At 41.8% G+C, this 25,622-nt stretch overlaps 2 protein-coding genes across 4 annotated transcripts in view; both read left to right on the top strand.

Moving 5' to 3' along the window:
• Window positions 1-24,953, top strand: part of FSD1L (fibronectin type III and SPRY domain containing 1 like) — a 62,892-nt gene extending 37,939 nt beyond the window's left edge. For 2 of the 3 annotated variants that reach the window (XM_061633100.1, XM_061633120.1), the window contains exons 8-14: window positions 588-686; window positions 5,469-5,598; window positions 8,458-8,490; window positions 17,238-17,338; window positions 17,537-17,788; window positions 18,814-18,902; window positions 21,403-24,953. In XM_061633100.1, coding sequence (XP_061489084.1) covers window positions 588-686; window positions 5,469-5,598; window positions 8,458-8,490; window positions 17,238-17,338; window positions 17,537-17,788; window positions 18,814-18,902; window positions 21,403-21,525 — 827 coding nt within the window. In that variant the 3' untranslated portion in view covers window positions 21,526-24,953. The remainder of the gene's footprint in view (window positions 1-587; window positions 687-5,468; window positions 5,599-8,457; window positions 8,491-17,237; window positions 17,339-17,536; window positions 17,789-18,813; window positions 18,903-21,402) is intronic. The other variant, XM_061633110.1, reaches the window with a different exon arrangement.
• On the top strand, window positions 11,961-17,179 carry LOC133387734 (uncharacterized). Its single transcript, XM_061633135.1, has 2 exons — window positions 11,961-12,024; window positions 12,784-17,179. The coding sequence occupies exons 1-2, from the start codon at window positions 11,974-11,976 to the stop codon at window positions 13,978-13,980; spliced, it is 1,248 nt and encodes a 415-aa protein (XP_061489119.1). The 5' UTR covers window positions 11,961-11,973; the 3' UTR covers window positions 13,981-17,179.
• Window positions 24,954-25,622: the final 669 nt, after the last annotated feature.

Raw genomic sequence — 25,622 nt, 5'->3', positions numbered from 1 at the left:
CTATTGGGAAGGTAAACACTGCCCAGGATCTGACTCCCACACACAACAGGGGGAAAAACTGAAATGTACATACCTACCCAATTTATGAGATTTTCAGATAAACAGGAGGGGAAACAACCATTTTCTGGCCTCGCAATTGCAGACACTGCCACCAAACAAACACTTCACTGATTGGCTGAAATCCTGAACGGGCGGGGTTAAAGCTACGAAGTGCTATACAGTACTTTAAAAAAAGATTTAACCGGGGGGGGGGTGTGCCTGACGTTTTTATATATATCTCGAGAACCGCACCGCCTAGAAACTTAATTTTTTTTTTAAATGAAAGCTGAGAATCCGGGCCACCTAAGGGGCTAGCCGGGCGCCGGGTGGCATGCTTAGAATCCGGGTAAAACCCAGCTATCCGGGCAATATGGCAACCCTAATAAGACGACACCCGGCGTATAAGACGACCCCCGACTTTGGAGAAGATTTTCCAGGGTTAAAAAGTCGTCTTATACGCCGGAATATACGGTAGATTCCTTTCATCCTTCTACTGCTATTTTTTTGTTAATCATAATGGTACATGTCTGAAGGCTTCTGTCTTTCAGGTCTGAGGTTTGACTCAAAATACATGAACTTTCGTGTCAGAGCTTGCAACAAGGCTGTGGCTGGGGATTATTCTGATCCAGTGACATTAGAGACAAAAGGTAACATTGTATAGAACTAGCCCTGTATAGGGCTTGAATATCAGAAATGTAGGTTTAGGACTCATCTTGGCTATGAAATACACGGGTTGTTTTGGGGCGGTAGCTGTATCTAAGCATAATGTACTTCATTAGTTAGGCTAAAATGTTGATCTGAGTGAATTAGAGATGTAATAACGTAATAGTCCCAGGCTATGGTCTGAAGGCACATGAGGCCAGCACCCTGCTGAAGCTAAGCAGGGTTAGGTCTGGTCAGTGCCTGGATGGGAGACTGCCTGTCAGGATGCAGGATTGGGGTCCTGGCACTTCAGAGGATGAGGAGGGGGAGGAGATCATTTTCCCAGAGTTGTGTGAAGAAGAACCAGAGGAGGGGGGAGGAATCCCAGAGTTAGTGTTGCCCAGCAGTAAAGACCTTGAAACTCTAGCCGACACAGACACAGACTCTTCCCAGGAACTTCCCACGCTCACCCCCCTTCCCAGGCCAGAGCAGTTAGAAACGGAAGGAGGGGGAATTCAACTCCCTCCTCAGCCAGAGAAAAGCCCGCCTGATGGGCATGGCGTCCACCCCCCTCTTTCCCCAATACCAGAGGTAGAATCCTCAGAAGGGGAGGGAGCAGCGCTTCCCCCTTCACCACGAACCCGGAGAAAACAAAAAAGAGCAAGGGGGAGAGAGAGGAGGGGTGTGGAAGAGAGCACCTTGAGGCGGAGTGAGAGAATTCGTGCCAGAAATCCCCCTTTATAAGAGTCAGGGGGAGCAGGGATTCCTTGTTCTGTCAACTCTCTTGCATGTCGCTGGACACGTGTTATTGTGTTGCTTCATGAGAAGGCATAGCTTCTGTTTGGATATTACTTTAATAAAGACTGAATTGCTTTTACCAACTGGTCTGGTTCCTGAGTCCAGTCCTGGACACGACACTGGGAACCACATGTAAGCCGCCTTGGGTTTCTATCATGAAAAGAAAGGCAGGGTATAAATGAAATAAATAAATAAATAAATAAAATAATGGGAATAAAGATGAATATAGTACTTTCATTGTCTTAAGGATCACTATTTAAAATTGTTGACATGGTAATGGTACCAGGAAAAACACTAATCTTGGCGCACGTACTGCTTCTAAGCAAACTCTGGCCTGGGGATGGCACTGATTTCAGATTAAAATGCTAAATGGTGCCTCTCCCACTTAATAAATGGTGCTGGGTTTTTTTTCCCCTAAATCCCTTCACTGACTGTGCTGTGGTACATCATTGATGGGAAACTTTTGAAATTATAAGCCATCAACTCTTAGTATAAAACACTTTTAACTGCTTGGACTATTATAGAGCTATATCCATGTAATGTGAAAAGCCTGTTGGTATGTGGCAGATATCAGGCTCGTATTCTCTCACAATGTTCAATGCTTATGTTCTGATTCTTAAAATGCCGTTCCCTAGGTGAATGAATGAACACATGCATCCGTGTTTGAAAACCAGTTGCACATAGGTGGCATAATATGGCTGTATAAGTATTATCAGAAGTTTTACTAGGACCCTCCCAGCAGGCTGGTTCACACCTAGTCGATTTCTTCAGAACAGTCAGGTTGGGACTTCCGGGAAGGGTGACTTCGCTTGTGCCTGCTTTTGGGACGGGCTCCCGCCTCAAAAGAAGCTTATTCAGATATAAATCAGTCAGAACATTTTTTTTTTGACTGATGAAATTTCTCCCGGGCAGGGAGAAACGTAGAGATCAACCTCAAAAGCCTGTTTTTGTTGGGAGGACTGGATTTCATTAATTTATGAGATAAGGTCCAGCCAACAATGCCGGACGGACTTCCGAACAAGCTCTATCTGTTTAAGCGATACGTTTATCTTTTCTTTAAAGAGAGAACGGACTAACAGGCAAGCACCCTTCTTTCTATTATTTTTTTTACTTGGTTTAAATTGTTGCAGCAAAAGGAGATTTGTCAGATTGATCGGCTTTGGACAACTTCTGGGTGAGCTATAACTCTTCTCTGTTATTCACGAAATTAACAGCTTATCTCTGTTTCTGTCGCAAAAAGCTGTCCTGGAAGTGCATTCTAAAGATATAAACAGAAGAGGGATTTCTATTCCTGATTTCTATTCCGAGGAATATTATATTGTTTGGGACTATTCTCTTTTTGGTCTATTTTATTTTGACGAATCTGCTTCTTCACGACGCCACTAACTGTTCTGATGCTGGGAACTAAATTTGTTTTGCATTCTTGAACATAGAGAGATAAGGCAGGTTGCTCTGTTTATACTGTGATGTCATCAAGCCTGGAATATTAACCCAATTGTTGCTGAAATAAGAAGTGGTTCTTCTTTATTTTTGTTTTGCTTTGTTTTCGTGGTTTTAAAAATGGCAATCAAGAAAGTGGCTGAGAATCTGGAAGTAACTATGTTTCAGAAAATAATGGATGAGATTGAGATAACGAAACAAACCCTGCGACAGGGTAGTAAGGAGCTGAAAATTGAACTGAGCAAAATGACGCAGGAGCTTAAAGAAATAGGGGATCCTGTGAGAGAGGAGAATGAGATCAGAGATGAGAAAAGAAAAAATAAAGGGAAGATACAAGCCCTGGAGATTGGAACAAAAGTGGAATTGGAAAAAGATCTGGAGTTTATGGATTTTAGAAATAAAATCTACTGTTTGGAATTTAACGTTATCTCTGAAGAAATTAATGAAGATATTAGAGATAAAGTTATCAATGGCTTGGATAATCTTCTGGACTGGAATGATGTGATGGAGCTTGATATAGAGAAAATCTATGGAATTAACTGCAGCCATGTGACAATGGAAAAACTCTTAAGAGATGAGCCAGTGCATTTTGTAAAAAAGAAGAACACAGATATGACTTTACAACAGTATTTCAGCAACTTATTCAGAATGGATGGCAAGAAAATATTTGGGATAGAGGAAATTCCCATCAGACTCTTATTATATGACTATGGTTACAACAGCAAGATTATTATGGAATACTGATAATGGAAGATTGGACACTGAAATTACTGGACTTAACAGGACTATTGAAGATGGAAGATGGAACTAATAGGGATAATGGAATAATGGCTATTGAAATTATTGGACCTAACAGATTCTGATGAGATGGATTAATCGAAATGTTTATTTGGACTATGGTTATGACAATAAGATTATTATAATTATTAACGAGATGGATTAATTGACATGTTTATTTGGAGAAAAATTGATAGATATATTTCTTAAAGAATTGAAACCTCTCTTTGACTTTTTGTGGAAAGAATAAAGTAATGTTTATGAGATTTGATGATTAATTAAGATAACTACTGGAGGAAAGTGATTTTATAATATGATTTAAGAGACAGGATTGTTATATATTGTAGACCTATAACTGATTTGATATGTGACAAATGGGAAGTCAACATTTTATTTTTTTTTGTTTAATCATTTTTGTTTTGTTTTGTTTTTTGTCTTTGAATGTTATGATTTTGTTTTCTATGTTTTATGAAAATTTGAATAAAAATTATTGTAAAAAAAAAAAAAAGAACAGTCAGGTTGTTGCCTATCTGCGTACTTTCCCATTTCTGTTAACTTTTATCTTGAAAAATTAGCAGTAAACCTCATTTAAATGAAAAAGCAATACCAATGTAGCCCTGTTGCTGAAAGGCATGCTTTGTGATGTTATTGAGCAGTTTGCAAAGTGCACTACTCAAATGAAAATAGAACACTTCACATAAGGGCCAATTCTCTCAATCTGTTTTGGGGGTTATTTTCAATTTATGACAACTCTTACAAGCCTAGATTGAATGTGAACATATTGAAGATGTCACTGATTGTGGGGGATAATGTACAGATCAGTTTACCATCTGAAACAGTTGTGTGCCTGTACTTGAACTTCAGTGAAAAAAACTCTAGAAAGTTTTTAGTTGTAAATCGTTGCTATAGAGAGGATAAAAACATTCTGATTTTTTAAATTTAAAGGCATCTTTGACGCACTGGATTATAATCCTAGCAGTAGAGCCCATCTAAAAATGAAATGCTAGGCAGCAATCTTGGTAGATGCTTTGTATTTAAAAAGAACTTGGCTCATTGACAATTGAGTTTGCAGATGAATATTTGTAATTGGTTGTATTGCCACATGTTGCTCTCCTAAGATTAGAAGTACTGACGAACATTTTCAGAGAGCTACACTGCTTAGCTTTGCATCTACTATCTTTGGGCCTGCAATGGAAGACACACTAGTGAGAGCAAACTATCCATGTCTGCTGTATAACCGCCGATAGTACTGTTGGCATTTCAGCCTATGTCACTCTTTACAATTGTACCTTTTTCTCATTTTAATTATAGGAGAGCACTTCTGATTTACCTTTAAAACTGTGTGTTCACAGTGCTGTTAGTATACTGTATATTTATATTATCCAAACATCTTGTTGATGTTTCAGAGAGAAATTTCAAAGCTTGTATGCTGTGAAATACTAAAGAGCCATCTCCAGTGCATTCTAATTGAATGGGTTCTGTTTAGTAAGGAAGCTGTTGTTCTGCTTACAAAAATGAAGGCAAGCACTGCAACATAGCCTCAATCATTCTGCTTAGTTGGCAGTAACAAAGATTAAATTTACCTCCAACCAAATTCAAATGAGGAACAGTGACTCAGTCTGACTGCTGAGTTGTATTAAAACCTCCCAGCCTTACATGTAGGTTCTCCTGAGGTAGGGATTTGGGTGATCTATTTCAAGATAACTTCCTTCAGACTTTGCATTAGGGAAAGGTGTGAATAACCTTTTGATTTGCACCTTGTCTTTGGGCAGCTCTTATATTTAATCTGGATGGTTCATCATCTCATCTTAACTTGAAAGTTGAAGATTCCTTCGTTGAGTGGGATTCCACAGGAGGCAAAAGTCAAGAAAACAAAATAAAAGGAAAAGAGAACAAAGGCAGGTAAGGAAAACTGAACCCCTTCTCACATAACTTGTAGATGTCTTATAAAAGTCTGACATAGTAAACAGAAATTTCATTTATCGGGTGTGGTGTCTACATATGCAGAAGAAATTAAAAGTCGTATTGCCTTAAGTGTAATGAACCAGCTCGCACTAAATGTGATTAAATTGATAGTAAAGCTACCATTTTAGTGGTAGTAAACTTGGTAGGAAAGTAGCCAGCAGCTACTTGCTGCTAACATTTTGAGGCAGCCGTTGAAGCAAATAACATTGAACCTGTGTTAGAAATGAGGAATTCACTTGTTCTGGAAAAAAGTAACATAAACATAGCAAGGTTATTAACGTTTGATTTTTCCCCTAAAAGGGTACATTACTAAAAGTGATTCCTCCTCTGCTGCAAAATAGGGATATAATATTGGTAATCATTTCAAGAACATGCCCCTTAGGTGATTTGGTCATGTGGCTCATGCTTAAATGATTTACTCCCTAGAAGCATCTTTTTCTGCATAAGCTAGAGGTATGAAGGAGCACAAATGAAGTTTCAATCAATTAGGAATTTAAAAAACAAACATTAATTTTATACTTCCAGTGAGATAAAGTCTGGACTGCAAAGAACAATTTCTCTTTTGGAGCTTTTCTGAGATGTTATGGTAAAAAATGAAATTCTTAAACTTCTTTTAAACAGTTTTGCATCTAGCACATTTGTGAATGGCGGGTATCTGTCATCCAGCAAAACAACCCCAAAATTGGACTTGCTTGGCATACCATATATTTCCACAAATGCCAGATTCCAAAAATAACCAATTAATTGGTATGAGGAATGTGCCATCCTGCACTATAGGAATAGCATGGTTTGGGAGCAAGCAGATGCGTTCCCATCGAAATACCAAGCCATTGAAGCAAGTGATAGGATGCTTATGGAGAAAGTGGAAGGCAATCTGGGAAAACCACTGAGGGAGGGGAGGGTACGGATAGTGATCTGCATATGTATGTTCTAGTAGTGCAACTGCAGGCACTGTTTGAGAAACACTGGTTTGGTCAGTGTTTTTCTGTTGAGTGTGTGTTAATTAAACAAGCCTTTTCAGATGCTGAAAACTAGTTTTGTGTTGCAAGTATGACTCAGATCTTAGAGGGCATACAATGATTGCAAAGACCAGTGTTCATAGGCTGCCTAGAAGAGTTCTGTGAAGTTCAAATTGTACTTTTACCAACAATGGGTTCTGTAAAAGGCACTATAAGCAAATGGTGCATGCTCTACTTCTGTGTAGTTTTATATTCCTGACATTACTACTATGATGACAAACTTTCTGTGATGACTTCTGTGTCCATAACAGGGGGTTTATAATAGATGCTATTGGAGGTTGCTGATTCATAGGGTCGCCATAAGTTGTAATTGACTTGAAGGCATATAACAACGATGCATGACTTCCATAATCATAGGAACAGTATATAGAGTCAGATTAGTAATGCCTATAGCTCAGTACTATCTACATCACTATTCTTCAGCCTTGGGTCCCCAGATGATGTTGGACTACAACTCCCATCATCCCCAGACAGCATGATCAATTGTAGGAGATGATGGGAGTTGTAGTACAACCTTGGGTCCCCAGATGTTGTTGAAGAATACTGATCTACACTGGGTGATGGCAGCTTTCCTACATTCAAGGCCTGTGTTTTACCATTGAGCTACAGCTTACTCAAATGTTTGACCATGTTTTCATTTTCCAGAAAGTGTTTTCTGTATGAGGGAGAAGGCTCCATGCTTTAGGAGCATTATTATTATTATTATTATTGTCTTTATTTATACCCCACCATTTTCCCAAAACTGGGACTCATGGTGGCTTCCAGATAAAAATACATATAATTAAAAACATACAAAGTCTACATTAAAATAAGATTAAACTATTTCCAGTATTAAAACCATACACACATATAGCTAAAAAAGTTCAAACTAGTTTAAAAATTATATATTAGACATTAGCAATGCAGCACCCTTCACGCCCTATCCTTAGCCTTCAATTCCAAAGGCTTGTTGGAATAGGAAGGTCTTTGCTTGTCGGCGGAAGGACTGCAAAGAGGGGGTCATTCTTACCTCCCTAGGAAGGGAATTCCAAAGCCTAGGGGCAGCCACCGAGAAGGCCCTCTCACGCGTCCCCACTAGTCGTACTTGAGAAGATGTGGGTATCGAGAGAAGGGCCTCTCCTGAGGATCTCAGGGCCCGGGCAGGCTCATACAGGGAGATGCGGTCTGATAAATAGCCTGGACCTAAGCCGTATAGGGCTTTATAGGTCATCACCAGCACTTTGAATTGTGTCCGGAAACAGACTGGCAACCAGTGCAGCTTTTTTAACAGGGAGGTAGTATGGTCCCTGTAACCAGCCCCAGTTAGAATTCTGGCTGCAGCACATTGTACCAACTGAAGTTTCTGAACAGTCTTCAGAGGCAGCTCCATGTAGAGCATGTTACAGTAATCTAAACGGGATGTAACTAAAGCATATGTCACCGTGGCCAGATCAGACCATTGCAGAGCTCTGGTCCATAATAACAGGACCTTCATCCTTTATTTCTCACCTACCCCTCCCCAACTGTGCAAAAGGAGCCAGTAATGCAGTGAGTTAAATCAATAAAACTGCTGTAAAACTCAAATAAGGTTTAACACATACAAATATATTTTTAAGGAGATTTCTCCTTAAAATATTTTCCATTAATTTGTAAGCAAGTAGTGTTTGTTATTTGAATAGCATGCGGATACTGTAGTTATCAGAAAATAGTTTTGAAGTGGTTTTAAATACTAAGGATTTTTTAAAGAGTCTGTATGTGCCACAGAGTAGCTTTTTAACTACCTATTTTTGTCTGACAGTTGCCAGATTACCCTTCTGAAGAACAATACAAGGTGACAGTGTGCCTCTTCGAGCCATAGGGTTCAGCCTCCAGCTTTTAATCTCTAATATTTTCCTTTCAATTCTTGCTCTCCTCTGAAGTTAGCATGAATCAGTCCAGCAGCCTTTACCAGTAGACGTGCCACTGCTTCTGTGTAAATGCATCCAAGCCAGTATATAACTTCCAACAATTTACAAAATGAGAACCACTGACACTAAATGTAGAAAATTGAAAATGCACTATTCTTTCCCCCCAAATAGATAATACTGATGCCTCCAAAGTATTTTGTAGTGTGTAGTGGGTCATATCCTCCGCTGTGATGGGACTGTAGGCCTAGTCTGTCACTTTCCAGTTTGTAGTAAATGGATACTTTTCCCTATGAGTCCGGCCATCACAGCGCGATGTGTTAGCTCCACCTATCGTGCAAAGGCAAGAATGTCTTTGAAGTCAAGACAGGGGCGTCAGGCCCCTCCCACTCCCCAGTTCATTCTTGCCTTCGTACGAACAAGATTGGAAAACTTATCATTGAGATCCTATCGCGTTGCATTTAGCTAAGTTGTTTTTGTATTTGTTTATTTGTTTTGACTGGGTGCGAACCCAGCGTCGCTTGTGTGTCTTCCCAGTCCTTCTTTCCCTACTTTCACTTACCTCTGTTGCTTGTTAGAGGTTTTTTCCCTCAAAGACCGCAGCTGCGGTTCTCCCTGATTTGGCTTTAACATTTTATTTTCGTTCTCTCTCCTGCTTGTCTGGCGACCCCCACAGAGACCGCGGCTGCGGTGTTCTGTGTTTTTTGGCCGTTTTGAGCTTCGGGAGATCGCAGCCTTTTCTCTCCCGTAGCGGTTCTGCTTTTACTCAAGTCACGCTCTGTGGAGCCCTTGAAGAGACCGTAGCTGCCGTTCTCTCCGAGGCGGGAGCCTGCGGCTGCGGCTCCCTCCAACCTTTTTTAACCTACCAGGGTTCTGCCTCACAGGCTTTTCTCGGCATGTTAGTTTCGCCGCGGCTAACCCTGTTCCCGGCAGCGGCTTGCCTCCTGCTGCCTTATCCCTCACAGGCTTCTATCTGCACTTTCTTTTTGGGGGTTTTTTGGAGCCGCTAGTGCGGTTATCGGCCCCGCGGCTCCCCCTGCTAGTGTGTGCTGGACAGCCCTTCCCCCCACTTCGTCCCCAGATGGCCGCCATTGCTCCTTCTCTCTCTGCCTTTTTTTATTGTTTTTTCCCGCCCTTTTTTCCGGGCGCCATTTTTTGAATTCAAAATTCCCGCCTTTTTTGTTACCCTTTATTAACCATTGGATACCTTCCCTGCAGGCTATCTATCCGTATGTGTGTTATATACGTGCTGCAAACAGACTTACACAGGGCTCACTTGCACACAAATTTACTGTGGTGCTGCAAACAGACTTACACAGGGCTGACTTGCACACAAATTTACTGTGGCTGTAATCCTAGTGGCTGGATTATATTATCAAGGCTGGAGCTCCAATCCTAGTGGCTGGATTGTATTATCAAGGCTGGAGCTTTAATCCTAGTGGCTGAATGGTATTATCAAGGCTGGAGCTTTAATCCTAGTGGCTGGATTGTATTATCAAGGCTGGAGCTTTAATCCTAGTGGCTGAATGGTATTATCAAGGCTGGAGCTTTAATCCTAGTGGCTGGATTGTATTATCAAGGCTGGAGCTTTAATCTTAGTGGCTGACTTGTACTAAATCTGATTTATATTGGTATATCCTGTCCCCTCTGGGGCCGTGTACCACACCTGAAACCCAGCCTACAGCACTAATCTGAGTGTGCTAAGTCTAAATACAGCCTATAACATATTAACGCTAATACCTTAGTGCATCCTGCCCCCTCTGTGGCAGTGCACTCCGCCATCTGCCAGTGTATTCTACCCCCTCCGTGGTCGTACGCTGAGCCAGTTCGGGTCTTTACATCCTGCCCCCTCCGTGGCAGTGTACTGTACCCAAGTTAATATAAGATGGCAGAACAGCCAGGCATGCCGCAATCAACCCATATGGTGCCAGATCAGCCAGGCATGCCACAAACAGCCAAGCCACAACATTCTAACACGACTAAGACCAGACAAGCCAAAGCCCTGGCTAAGACAAAACATCTTTCCAGCCATAGCAAACCAAAGCGCCCACGTTACGTCTCTGTGCCAACCACCACCACAGCACCTCAGGCACACATAAGCGATATTCTCCATTCCCCTGCTGCTTCCTCTGACGAGGAAGAATTTGTTGGCTTTCCCGCTCAGTATTCGACAAACGAACCTTCCTCCGATTTACCGCCCCAAACATCTGTTCCAATAGCTCCTCAGGCACATACATCTGCCACATCCGGGCTGCAGCTGTCTCCTGATTTCCTCTCCCAACTTCAAGCCATGCTGGCATTTTTTACCCAAATGCAGTCGCTACCACAAGTTCCTGCCATACCTCAACTCAACATGGAACATCGTGCGTGTCATGAAACTCACCCTTCCTGTTCACCTAACCCCTTTGATGTAGCCAGAGGCAGATGTATTGACGAAGCCTCGTATGCGGAGGAGTCAACCTTCAATGACCACGTTGAAGGAGATGACTGGAGCGACTATTCAGATCATGAGGAGGATACATCATATCGCTTGTTTAATGCCTCAGACTATCAGCCCCTGGCACGCAGGGTAGTTAATACTCTTGGTCTCCAGACAGCGCCTTCAACTTCGTCCACCCCAGCTATCAAAGGGGCCAAGGTCCTCAAATCCCCTGCACCTACTGAACACTACATCCCGGTGCCGGACCCAATTGCCAAATTAGCCTCTGAAGAATGGGCCCATCCACTCAAAGCTCGACGCTTCAAGAACCTGGCTGACAGACTTTACGCCCTAGCCCCAGACTTTGCCACCAAGTTAGATGTCCCTGTCATAGATGAACCAATCGCTCGCCTCGTTTCACGATCTCTTTTGCCCAGGGAAGGGGAATCCCACCTAGAAGACACTACTGAGCGACGAATAGACTTCGCCCTCCGCAAGAATCACGAGGCCACTGCCCTAGCCATGCGTGCCTCCGCTTCAGCCTCCATCTTCTCCAGAGCATCTATGATGTGGCTGGATGACCACCTAGAGGACGCTAACCCTGATCCTGTCGCCCTCAGAAGAGCACTATTGAAATTGCGTAAGACAGCAGCTTTTGTGGCCGATGCCACTTTGGATGCCACTCAATTAGGGGCACGAGCCATGACGGCTCAAATAGTCGCTCGTCGCACCCTCTGGCTTCGCCACTGGCAAGCTGATTCAGCGGCCAGATTGAATCTGTCCAGGGCTCCTTACTCCGCATCTCTACTCTTCGGCGAGGAAGCTCTAAAGGCAGTGCTGGTTGATCCAAAAGACGCCCACAAACCGGTTCTGGCCACAGTCAAGAACAGCGACCACAGGCCCTTCAGGCGATTTCCTTCCTTCCGTTCTAACCAGCCCTTTCGAGGAACGCGGCCAGGAGGATGAGGCCGCGGCCGCGACTTCAGATCCTATGATCCCAACGCATTCAGGGGCTCCTGGAACCGACGCTTCCAGGGCAGAGGTGAGTACCAAGGGCGCAGGGGCAACTCATCGTCCTCATATAAGGGAGGCCCTCGCCTACGCAAGTAGTCTTAACGCCCTCCCCATAGGTGGCAGATTACTTAATTTTGGAGATCGATGGCTGCGCCTTACTACGGTCTCCTGGATCAGGGACCTTTTCAGTTATGGCTATGCCATAGAGTTCTGGGCAACCCCATCAGACAGATTCCATCCGTCCCCTTGCCCAAGGGCACCAGCCAGGCACAACATCATGCAGACAGCTATCTACCACCTCTTGGACATAGCGGCGATAGAGCCAGTTCCCACAACTGAGAGGTCGGAAGGGGTGTACTCCCTCCTATTTGCTGTCCCAAAACGAGATTTATCATGGAGGGCGGTATTGGACCTCAAGTTTGTCAACCGTTTTGTAACATATCACAGGTTCAAAATGGAATCACTCCATTCCATTACGGAGAGTCTGCATGAAGGAGACTTCCTGGCTTCTATCGACCTTAAGGAAGCGTATCTCTATGTGCCCATTTGTATAGCTCACAGGAAGTTTCTTCGGTTTGCTTTTGGCCACCAGCACTTTCAATATAGAGCGATGCCATTCGGCCTGTCCTCTGCTCCAAGAGTGTTTACCAAGGTGCTACTCATCCTAGTGGCTTACCTCCGGACCCAAGGGGTTCATATCTACCCATGTCTGGATGATCTGTTAATACGGGCCAAGTCTGAGGAGCTGGCTCATCATCACTTAATGACCACCCTCAATGTTTTGCAGGCCTACGGCTGGCTTGTCAACTTCGACAAAAGCCATCTCCAACCAACCCAACGCCTACTACATCTAGGGGCAATGTTGGACACCCTGCAGGCAATGGTCTTCTTGGCTCCAGATCACATCACTGCCATCACAAACATCGCAAGGTCCCTGATGCAACAAACATCCGCAGACGTCATGCTTCTTGCCAGAACGCTCGGGATGTTCATTTCTACCATCCACATTGTGCCATGGGCTCGAGCACACACTCGACACCTTCAATGGACTCTGTTGCCGTTTCAACAGGACATTGCCAGCACCAACCATCGCAAAGTTCGTTTGAGCCCCGCACTGCGCCTCTCCTTCCGCTGGTGGACCAAGGTTCAACACCTCTCCAAGGGCACGTCGTTCAGAGAACCCCGCAGAACCGTTGTAACCACAGATGCCAGCCTCATCGGTTGGGGAGCCCACTGCAACTCCCAGTACGTTCAGGGGGTTTGGTCCACTGCGGAGCAAACTCAAAGCATCAACTGGCTGGAGCTAAAGGCTGTCCACTTAGCTCTACGTCATTTTCAGTCTCTGTTCCCTTTGGACCATGTGCTCATTCGAACAGACAACACGTGTGTAAAATCACATTTGAACAGACAAGGGGGCACCAGGTCTCGTCCCCTGCAGGACTTAGCCTCCCTCATTTTTGTCTGGGCAGAACAACATCTACAATCCCTGAAAGCAGAACATCTCAGAGGGATTTCGAATGTGACAGCAGACTGGCTCAGCAGACAACAGGTATTTCCGGGAGAATGGAAACTTCATCCGGCCATTTTCCATCGTCTCCAATGTTGGTTCGGCGCCCTCTCAGTCGACCTGTTTGCTTCCAGTCGCAATTGCCAGCTTCCCAGGTACTTTGCCCGATACCTGGACTCAACAGCAGAAGCAGTGGATGCTCTGACAACACCGTGGCCAGACGGTCTATTGTATGCCTTTCCTCCCATACCATTGTTAGCCAAAACCTTGAGGAAGGCGCGAACCGAGAGGGCACAGCTGGTTCTGATAGCACCATTTTGGCCACGCCGACCGTGGTTTTCAGATCTTCTGGCAATGTCAATTATGGATCCTTGGACACTTCCAGTCAGGCCAGACCTTCTATCCCAGGGTCCAGTACTGCATCAGGACCCTACTTGGCTCAATCTAACAGCGTGGCGTTTGAATGGGGACATTTGAGGTCAGCTGGACTGTCTGACGCAGTGATTGATATTATTTTGGCCTCGAGAAGACCATCTACCACTCGTATTTATCAACATACCTGGGTGGCTTTCTCCAAGTGGTGTCAGTCCCACCACCATGATCCATCCCAAGCCACTGTGCATCAGGTGCTGCAATTTCTTCATAGCGGCTTTATGATGGGACTTCGACCCAACACTCTACGTTGACATGCGTCCACTCTGTCGTCCATTCTCTCAGTGTCCTCCCCTGGAGCTCCTATTTCCTCACATCCGTTCATCAAACGCTTTTTGAGGGGAGTCGCCCTACGCTCTCCGCCTGTTGTCCATCGGTTCCCTTCATGGAGTTTGCCGAAGGTTCTGCAGGCTTTGCAACGCCCTCCGTTTGAACCCATCAGGTCTGTGCCCCTACGTATGCTGTCCTTCAAGGTCTTGTTTCTGATCGCAATCACATCTGCCAGACGCGTTTCGGAGTTGGCACCTCGACACCTCTGCGTCTTCCATAAGGACTCTGTTGTGCTGAAGACTGATCCTTCCGTCCCAAGGTCGATTCAGTTTTTCATTGCAACCAGGACATTGTTTTACCTTCCTTTTGCCCAAATCCTACCCATCCGCTCAAGAAGGCTTGGCATTCGTTGGATGTTCGGAGGGCTCTCAAGACATACCTGTCTAGGACCCAAGAGATTCGAAGAACGGAGTCTCTGTTTGTATCCTTTCATCCAAGGTCTATGGGGCATAAAGTATCCAATTGTACCTTATCTCATTGGTTAAGGGCATGCATTACTTTAGCATATGAGTCCCTGAAGCTGTCAGTTCCACCTAGTATAACGGCTCATTCTACCAGGTCAGCTGCCACTTCGGCTGCTTTTGCCACTAATGCTCCTGTTGCCGATATTTGTAGGGCTGCAGTCTGGTCTACCCCACACTCGTTTATAAGGCATTATAAAATTGATCGTTATGCCTCTGCTGACGCTTCTTTCGGCAGACGAGTGTTGCAACAGGTTCTTAATAAGGATTAACACGTGGGTGGTCCCTCCCTGTATGGGCTGCTGTGGTACATCCCACTGTGATGGCCGGACTCATAGGGAAAATGGACCATTGGTCTCACCTGAAGGGTGATTTTCCTATGAGTACGGACATCACGACCCTCCCAGTTGGAGGATGACTATATATTTTTTAATGTGTTGTATATTACTGTTACGCTATTATATTTAAATTTAAGAGTGAAGTCAAGACTTCTAGTTCTGTTATACCGCTATGTTGCAGTCATGTTACTATGCATGGTACTATTGTGTTATTTTCCTGCTGCCAGGTCTGTTAGCCTTGTTCTTGTATCTTTAGATATTTCTCCTTAGACTCGCTGCGAATGAACTGGAGAGTGGGAGGGGCCTGACGCCCCTAGTCTTGACTTCAAAGACGTTCTTGCCTTCGCACGATAGGTGGAGCTAACACATCGCGCTGTGATGTCCGTACTCATAGGAAAATCACCCTTCAGGTGAGACCAATGGTCCAATCTGATTCAGCCAGAACTAAGCAGACATAATTGCTCCTTCAAAACCATCTTGTATAGTCTATTTTCTTAGGGAAAATCTAAAAATCTGACATTCTCTTCATTAAGTAATTTTCCCTCATGAAGGAGTACTTCAGGCTGGAACTAGCTGTTTGACACATAAGGGGATGTCGCCAAAAAACCACACCCTCATCTAATTACCCTCTTCCATTGACTTCAGTTAATGTGTAATGTTGTCACACTGAGAGCAGTAGCCAGTCAAGTGAGGTGGATATTCTTGCAGCATGATGATACATTTTTCGGTCATTACTGGAGAAAGGGACAAGAAGACCATGGGTTATCCGTGTATCTGCTGCAGTGTGGATTTCAGCCTTGGTGCATTCTGCCTTCTGGAGATGTAGCTAGAGTTAGACATACAGAATTGGTAATTAATCTGGCTTTCCTGACCAACCCTGACCAAATGAATATTTTGACTTTGCAATTATAATGCATGTTTTCTCTGAGAATGCATGTTGGCTAAAGAACTACCTTATTCTTTTACTTGACTTGAACAAATAAAATGCTACAGAAATGGCAGTGGTACTTATACAGTCTTATACTTACCAAATCAAAACCCTGGCATAGATCGTGGCACTGCTAAAGTACAATTAAATACAGGGAATTTGGTTTGTATTAAATCATGTAGGTGATAAATGGCTTCAAATGTACCAATATAAAATACAATAAATGCAACTGTGTGCTTGTAAAGGCTGCTAATATCAAGGACATCTCCTGGGTGAAGGGATCTTAGAGCATTTACCTGAAAAATAGCATGTCACAATTTGGGTAGATCTGGTGGGGGGGGAGAGTTAATCTGAGTCTGTGCCTTTCTTGTATCAAATGCAGCAACTTTTGAATGAACATGCTATTTTTCAACATTTAAAACATTGGCAGCAAACCTAAGGTTTCTTTCATGGTAGAAAACAGAAGGTAGCAGGCTTCATAGTAACAATGTACTTGGAGTAGGCTCAAATGTTGTTGTGTCACCTTTCTTTCTCCCCTGATTATATGCTTTTAATTTCTTGGCTTTGCTGTCTTTTCATGCTTCACTTATTTCTTTTTTCTTTTGGTAAGTAACTTTCTTTCTATTTGTTTGATCCAAAGCCTTTTCAGTGTTGTGTTAAATAAATGTCTTCAGGGTTCACAGTAGAACTTCATTTTGAAACCAGAAATGATACATCTGCTTAAACATCTCATGCACTTGGGCTATCCACCAGAAAACTTTTTAAACTGAGGTATATTGACTGCAATCAGTGCAATTCCAAAAGCTATAAGATTACACCAGAGGCACAGAGAAGACTGCTAATGTAATATTGGGATTGCGTGTCTGTCTGGTTTGAAGATACTCAGTTCTAATCAGACCAAACTTGGGCATTTTTTTTAAGGATACTCTCTTTCAAAATGACACTCCATACTCATTCATTCCTGCCCTGCACATATCCCTCCCAGACTTCAGTAACTTTTCTGTTGCCTTAGTATGGTTTTTCTACTGTCCTCCTCTTCATGGCTGTTTGTATGAATATAGAGACTTTCAGCATGGCTAGCTGAATGAACCCCTCTAACAGCATGTGAACATACATGACTATAAATGCTTCTGTGAAACTTGGCATTTGTTTGTTTAATCTAGTGTTCAGACTAACTTATTACCATTGCCTCTGTTCTGTTGTATACAACAGTTCAGTACAAACTCATTTTTTGTCATCTTACAGAAGTGGGACTCCATCTCCAAAGCGGTCATCAGTTAGCTCACGCTCACCTTTGATAAGGGGCAGCAGAGATAGATTTACCGGGGAATCATACACAGTATTGGGTAAGTGTCGTTTGTAAGCCTTCTTAATTTTTATGAGAACCTACAGAATACCAAAAAGAGTGGAGATTTTCACTGGCAAATGTAATCTGTTCTCATGAATGATGTTTCTGATTCTTGAACAATTTGGGTGCGCTCTTAAGCTTTGGGCAGCCTGAACTTCCTTGAAGTGTTCATTGATGCTTCTCTGTTTCGTTTCAGGAGATACTACTATTGAGAATGGACAACACTACTGGGAAGTAAAAGCCCAGAAGGACTGCAAATCCTACAGTGTGGGAGTAGCATATAAAAATTTGGGGAAGTTTGATCAGCTAGGAAAGACTAATACAAGCTGGTGTGTACATGTAAATAACTGGCTGCAGACTACATTTGCAGCCAAACACAACAACAAAGCAAAATCGCTAGATGTCTCTGTTCCAGACAGGATAGGAGTCTATTGTGACTTTGATGGAGGTAACTGGAGTCTTCAAAACTGTGAATGAGAGAGCTAAAATAACATTTGTGAACCAAGTTTTGGAAATGCTTGGATTTACAGGCTGCCTTTTTCAGAGTACAACAAGAATATTGTGCTTAACGAAGATGGTTATAACATAAAAACCATGCAAATTCCTCACAGCTTTCCTCCTCATGGTGGAAAACAGCTGATGGGTGATTTTCAGCAGAGGAGACTTGCATGCCAGATTGCAATGTCCACATAAATTTACATTTTGTTTAAAAACTGGGTAGGAGGGCACTACATGTGGTTCGGAGTTGCATGCAGTTTGACCCTCAACGGTTTGAGAAAGTTTTGTTTTCTAAGGGCTAACCCGCTTAGTCACTGCTAGAATTGGGGGGGCAGGGAGGTCGGGGGCAGGGGAGTTAATGGCATTCACACACACCACCCTTGACCCCCCCCCCCCATTTTTACCGATTCGTGGCACCCCTTAGCTGGAAAGGTTCTCGGTATGGCTTACAAATATCCCTGCCCCAGGTTTTCATTCTAAAAGACATGATGCACAAAGAAAGGGATGAAGTGGGAAACGGCAAGAGATGGGAGCAGTTTAGATAAATCATTCTGCTGGCCACACAGAAGGAAGGGGGTGAAGCATGTGAGGCCAATGTTTCTGGTACTTACTGTTGTTTGTGCACCTAGCACTAAATCTGGTTTAAAATTACATGCAAACTAAGCCAATGTTGGACTAGACTGATTTTTGTTTTTATAGAAACAACTCCTTGGAGAATTACTTAGGAGTTAATTCTGTATTCAGTAACCTTTACTCTGTCCTACACTTCTCTTTTGGAAGCAAGACTTCCTAGAATAACTTGTTACTTGCTGATGGTGAATGAGGGCTGTCAGCAAATGTTCTTCTGCAGGGACTGAATCTTGTTCCTAACTATAAAACCCAAACTGTTGAGAACTTGTATTAATAAATATATATATATATATTACATATAAGCTGAACTTTATTAGAAGTATTAACCTGCTTTTCTCTCTTCAGGTCAGCTTTCTTTCTATAATGCCAGCTCAAAGCAGTTGTTGTATACCTTCAAAACAAAATTTACCCAACCACTATTACCAGGCTTCATGGTCAGTACTTACTTAATGTAACCCTTTTCATAATTAGTGCCTCAAGGGCTGTTTTCTACACTTACTCATCATTTTCATAATGTGGAAAACATACACAATAAATGTTGCAGATGCTTGGGCTCCTTTCAAGTTCATGACATGCTGTTGTCTCATTTATGAACATGCATACATGCTTAGAAGATAAAAGCTGATTACTTCAGGAAGAACTGGTAGTCCTTTCAATAACTAACTCCAGAGTTCTGTGTCCGCCTCTAATAGGAAAACGCAGGAGTGCTGACCTGTGGCCCTCCAGATATTGCTGGACTACAACTCCCATGATTCCTGACCATGCTGGCTCAGACTGATGAGAATTGGAGTCCTGCAATACCTGGAAGGTCACAGGATGCACAACTCACCTTCCTGAAAACCTATAGCTTACACTTCTTAAAAAAGCAAATGTATAACTCTTCCCCTGATATTTGAAAAACAATGTGTGTATTTTATACAAAATTTGGATTGCCTTGATACAGAATTTTGTTTTACTTTAGATTTTACATCACTGACTTTCTCCTTTCAAATAAACATCAATGGGAGCTGAAGCAGTATAGATCTGCATGCTTCACAACGTTCTGTTGAAGCATGGCTATTTTTTGTTTGCTTGCCCTGTACTAGAAACTTGAAAGCGATAAGTCATTATTTATATATAGGGCATTTCCCTGCCTGAGATTTATTTTTGTGTTTACACCAAATTTTGTAAGTAGAAAAGGTAACACAAATGGTTCAAAGCCGTTTCCTCTTCTCCCAGGCATTTTAGCATGTTTTTAAATTGTTTTTTACAATGTGTTTTTAAATTTGTATATATGTTTTTAATTGTTGTAAACTGCCCAGAGAGCTTCAGCTATGGGGCGGTATACAAATGTAATGAATAATAATAATAATAATAGTTTTAAAATGTAACTATTGCTAATTTGGTTTTGAGCCTGTAGCTTTTCAAAAAGCAACAAGGTGGCACTTACTGTTGATCATCATTTTTATTGGTCTTTCTGTCAGCTGTATGGTGAAACAAGGCCAATTATAGATAAGACAGGGGTTTCTCCATATGCGGGGGATGCCTCTTTATATAGGCATAAAATTCAGCTTGTGAAAAAATGTTAAGACCCAAAACAGTTTTTCAAGAACCCATGCTCGGTGTTTTCCCGGGCCTACAGAATGTTGCAGGCAGTTGAGTAACAGTTTGTTGAAGGAAAAACATGAAAGTGAGAGGACTGGAGGAGAGGAAATTTGCCTGCTTGTGTCCTAAGACTAGGATTAACGTTCAGGAATGTGTGCTGTCCCAGTCCATGGTATTTCTTGTTTTTAGGAATCTAAAACTCCCACAGCAACTAATAGGATTGGAATCAGAGTGCTTCCTTAGATTCTAATTGACTCCAGAAAGACTTTCAGCTGTGAATAGTGCAGATCCCCAGTGGTTTTTAAAGTACCCAAGAATGGGGATGAAAGTAGGATCTGGGAAGGTGCTACGAGGCACACATTCCATAACCCCAATCTTTCTCAATGTTTCCATACAGCATAGGAGGGAGGTAAAAATACCTTCTGTTATGTACTACTTGGGGTTGGGGTTGGGTGAAGGAAAGAGAAGATTGGACCTAGGAAAGCACAAAATTGCTTTATCTAGACCCATATAGTATGGTCAGCTAAGCTGTTATGAAGCCAAATCTGGTAGCTTCCTTTTAGCTCTGATCACTACAGACATAAATCAGTTCCATCTGTGTCTTAACCTCTTTCCTTCCATCCCTGGAATCCCATGAATTTATACCCCTACAGCATTACAATTGGGTGACTTGAGGGAAGGTTCTGATAGCTGAACTTGTTTACAGCTGGCCCAGGTTGATAGCTGCTTAAGAGTCAATATACAGGTAGTCATCGGAAGTTATCAGTATTCTTATTTTTGTTATGTGTATTGTATGAAATCTCTAGCTTGTTTAGAACATACACTTGATTCTAAAAAATAAAATCCTGCCTTTGGTACTGCATTAACATACATAGCAGTTCATTCCTGCTAGGAAAGTAAATGTTGCATTTGTGAAAGCACACAAGGCTGTTCTTGGATGTCACAAATGGTGGTTTATCCTGATAGGAACAAACCTAACCACTCTCAGGCTCATGTGTTCCCCATCCCTCTTCGTCGTTAAGAGGCGCTTGAACGCTTTTGCTTCTGGTTTTGATCAGCCACAACTGGTTTTGCCCAAACCCAACAAACTGTGGTTAATTTTACCTATGGCTTGTTTCAACAAATCATAGTTAAGAGTAACCAGTTGGTTATTTTAAAAAATGGAAAATCTCGCGGCTGCACCAGAGGAGTAGAGGGTAGAGCAGACAAGCCCAAGATTTGCTGCCGTTTGTTCCAGTTAGAATAATCTATGGCTTATTGTGATGTCCAAACATAGCCATGGCCTTAAATTGGCTTGAAGAAAGAACAGAACGCAGCTAACTCTTCACCTTTCGTATATTGGTTTTCTAGGTCTGGTGTGGTGGTCTCACATTGACAACAGGGCTGCAGGTGCCGACGGCTGTGAAAACACTGCAGAAGAATGAAAATGGATTAAGCGGTTCAGCTAGTAGCCTAACCAATGTTACCCAATGATGTTTCCACTTCTTAAGTTAACTGCTTTTTTTTGCAGTTATTACTCAAAGAGCTTGTGAGCAGTGGTTTAATGTATTCTTGCTACTTCTAAGGCCTGAGCACCACTAGTGGGGCTGAACTGAAATGTTAGCAGGAGTGTACTGTGAATCTGCAGTGTAATAGGAAAATAGACTGTTCTTTTTTTAAAGAGAATTGGATATTTGAGGTTGTAGCTTTGTACTACCGTTAGACTAAGTTTGACTACTTGTCCTATGGATTCTTGACAGATCATTTCAGTAAAACATGGAGCAAAGACAAGTACGATCTTAGTCTAAAGGCCCTCATCGTTTTTCTTCTCTCTAGGTTTCTGACACTCACTCCTTGACCTTGGAAAAGGAGATGAGCTGGTGGGTAAACGCAGGAGCTTTAAAAATGAAGACCATCTAAAGCTAGTCTAATTTTCCAGAACTCATTGTAATGAAAAGGTGGGGTGGGGGGTTAAAATACTTAGGTTTTGTTTATTAATTCAAGGTAGCTTTTACACAGCTGGGCACCATGGCTAATGTTACCACGGTCTACATAATCCCAAGAAGTGCATTTTAAACTGGTGCTTGGACACAGTGTCCATTAACTATGTAAAATGCTTTGAGGAATGGAAGATTTCACTTTTAGTTAACTATTGTGAGAGCAAAGTATTTCTGACCAGTTTTCCTCTGTTAAATCTCCAGCATCTGTGTTTAGTAATGAGGAAATTTAAGACAATTTTTGCAGTTACCCATGCTGATAAAACAGTCCTCCAGCTTTTCTGAATGTGTAGAGTTCAGTACACTTATTTGAGGTAACTGTACACTCAAATCAAGTCATATTTATCCCACTATTTTTATGTGTAAACTAATGGCTTGTGCCACATCTTGGTTTTCAGATTGGGTCATGAATTACTCAGTGGACTCAAAACTATGTATCTGGTCAACTCCTGATTTGTAACATGGTAAACATCCAGAATGATCTTACCTTCAAATCTCTAAAGCACTTTTCCTTATATGTCAAAAGTGGATTGTACATTCCAGTTTTAAAGGCTTCTTAACTTCTGAGTTCCTTCCGTGATGTTAGAAGTATATCAGGCTATAGATGGCATGTTCACGTTTTATACTAACATTTTGAACTTGGCATCCTATTCATTTATCCATTGTAGGACTTGGTATTAGGTTTTTCATATTCTGTGATCTGCTGGCTCACTCTTGAGAAATTTCACAAAACAGTATGAAGCAAACTGCTTTTTTATTAAGGACATTTGAGTGTTTTCACTTTTAGAGAAATGGATACATGCAGTTATCTTCAAAATGTCAAAATTCAGTTTGAATGTTCAACTTTTCAACTGAATAATGTAAATTGCTTCATCAGAATTCCTGTGGCTACTTTGATCTAATCAGTTTTCTCAAAATGTTCCTCTTGCAAAAGAGTTCCCTAGCAACAACTCAGAGTAAAATTTCTCAGATCCCTTGAGTATCATGTTCTACCCAGTCTTATATTTTCTAACAAACAATGAACCCATTATTTATCTCATTGTAACATTCTATACTGGAAGAATCGTCCTATCCTTCTGATATGTATAGCTTTGTAGTTGCAGCACTTAAATTAACTTTTTTATTCTTTGCACACTTGACTTGTGAAATAAAGATGTTTTGATAACTGGTTGGTTATGCCCAGTGAAGATAAATGCCACCATGCTGCTTGAGAGAAAATAGAAAATGCTAAAAGATCTTACTGATGCTTTGAGTACTGTAAATGAGCATCAGATTACTCTGAATCATGCTGCTATACTTGTAAAATTGGAATTACATGTTGAAGGTTGTTGCTCTGTCTATGAGCAGTACTGTCTTAATATGGCTTGTATTTGCTAACTGAAGTGATCTAAAATCAGAGTTGACTGAATAATTTACATGCACAAGGTCTACTGAATTATGCAGGCATCTGTGTAAATTTTCCACAAATCAACTGATATGCAGTTTTTATTCCAAGTGTAGTACTAGTGTTTAAAGATTTGACATGTATCAGGAAGCATAAACTTAGAATGGTGGGTTATTTTTACCCTTATGGAAGGATCATTACTGTGAAATCTGAGGCACAGGTGCTTAGTTCTGATGGCTGCTCAGCAGGGTAGTCCCATATCACTTTAATGAAATAGGGTATGTTGACAGAGGAAATGGCTTAAGCACTTTAGACATTGTTTATGAAACTTGAGCTAACACCACTGATCGGTTCTAGTTCTATGGCAGGCATGCAGATATTAGTGCAATAGAGCAAAACGATTACTTGATTTGATTGCATTAACTCTTCAGGTAGATACGCTAGATAACAAACAAGACATAGTGTGTATATAATTTGCCTGCTCATCCCTTGTAAAATTAAAGTATTTTTATATTTGTAGCGAATTAAAGTTTGTTTTGTATATTTACAGGAAGAAACAAATATGTATTGCTAACTTAGTTTACAGAAATTATGGAACCATCTACTGTAACATAATTATGTAACAAAATGTGACTCCCTTTTATGTTATAGAGTAGCAAACAGAATACACAATTGAACTTAAATCCAAAACTATGAGCTTGTTTAGGTTTCAGAAGAGCAGCTAAAAGCCCAAGCCATACATATGGTAATATGAATGGGATTTTAAGGGTCTAATATTTGGAACTTATACTATGACTATATGAGATAGTCTAAGAATTCAGTTTAAGTTTGAGGACTATGTAATGAATCCATAATACATCCTTATCCTTTAACTGAATGAAGCAGAAATATTCATATAAGATCGCCTCTGTTCTCTACCTTGTCTCCTAGGACCAGATTCATTTATGTGGTGCAGAACAGTTTTGAGGCAATCTGTAATCTAGCAAATACTGGCATTTTAATTATGCAACTTATAACTTAGTGTGTGGTGTATCAATAAAGTTTATTAGTGTGTGACTGCCACACTTGTTGACCTTACATTTTATGGTCATTACTTTTGTCCTTGGCATTAAACTGAAGTGTTCTGGAACCTTACTGATTTAAAAGGGAAATCTAAACCTGTATTCTCAGTACTGTACAATGAGCAGTTTCTCTCCATAAGTGGACTGTTCATTTTCACCACTGATAAAAACATGTCTGCATGTGCCTTCTCAAAGTGGCTCCCTATCATTGCTCCGGCATAAAGTATTGAGATAAGAATGCATATTAATTTTACATTCACACTGATCTTACTAAATGTGGACACTGCATTGACAGTACCTCAGGTATTCAGTGCTTCATTCTTTATCCTAGCCAAGTATTCTCAGACAACAGGCCTACCTGCCATAACACTGTACAACTGGGGTGCTTTAGAGCCCATGGGGTGTTTTTATTTGCTGTGTCTTTAAGTCAAATACGTTTTGCAGGGGTTTTGTATTAATAAACTTATGAAAACTCGTAAATCTTTTGCTGTGTTTTTTTCCTGAGAATCATATAGTACTAAGAAGTGTAGGGAACCACTTTTCTTTGGCAAAGGAGATGTTTAACCTGAACACCAATGTAAAATGAACTGTAGGAACACTAAACCTGCCCCCCAAACTTGCCATAAAACATTACCTGTAGGCTATATAATCTTCTGTAGGGTTGAAAGTAGGAAGTGCTATAACTGGGCTCCTGCTGGGAGGAAAGGAGGGATATAAATCAAATAAATAACTATCCTAGACAGTATAACAGGCAAATAAAACCTTGTCTAATAAGGAGGGGATGGAAATGTTTTGTTCACCTATTGCAGATGGCAATGTTATCTGAAGATGGATGGGCAATGATGCTGTATTTTTAATTTATGGCAATTATTCATCAGGGACTTACTATAATATGCTAGTAAAATTGGTAGCAATGAAAAACTACTGAAACGTTTCCACGGTAGTGGATATGCTAGTCTTTTCAGATCCAAGGCCCGCTTTAACTCAGCTATGTATTGGGGGACCCATTTCTTAATTTTTAACCATGTATTTGTATGGTGGTGGTGCCGTTGCGACCCACTTTACGTCACGCCACGTCACGGTATTTGTTCTCTCAAAGGCTGATAGGCCAGCGTGTTTTTTTCTTCAAACGGAGCTTTTGTAAGGTAG

The sequence above is a fragment of the Rhineura floridana genome, chromosome 1 (genome assembly GCF_030035675.1).
Source record: "Rhineura floridana isolate rRhiFlo1 chromosome 1, rRhiFlo1.hap2, whole genome shotgun sequence".
NCBI classification, from domain to species: Eukaryota; Metazoa; Chordata; class Lepidosauria; order Squamata; family Rhineuridae; genus Rhineura; species Rhineura floridana.
This window is presented reverse-complemented; position numbering and strand designations above follow the sequence as displayed.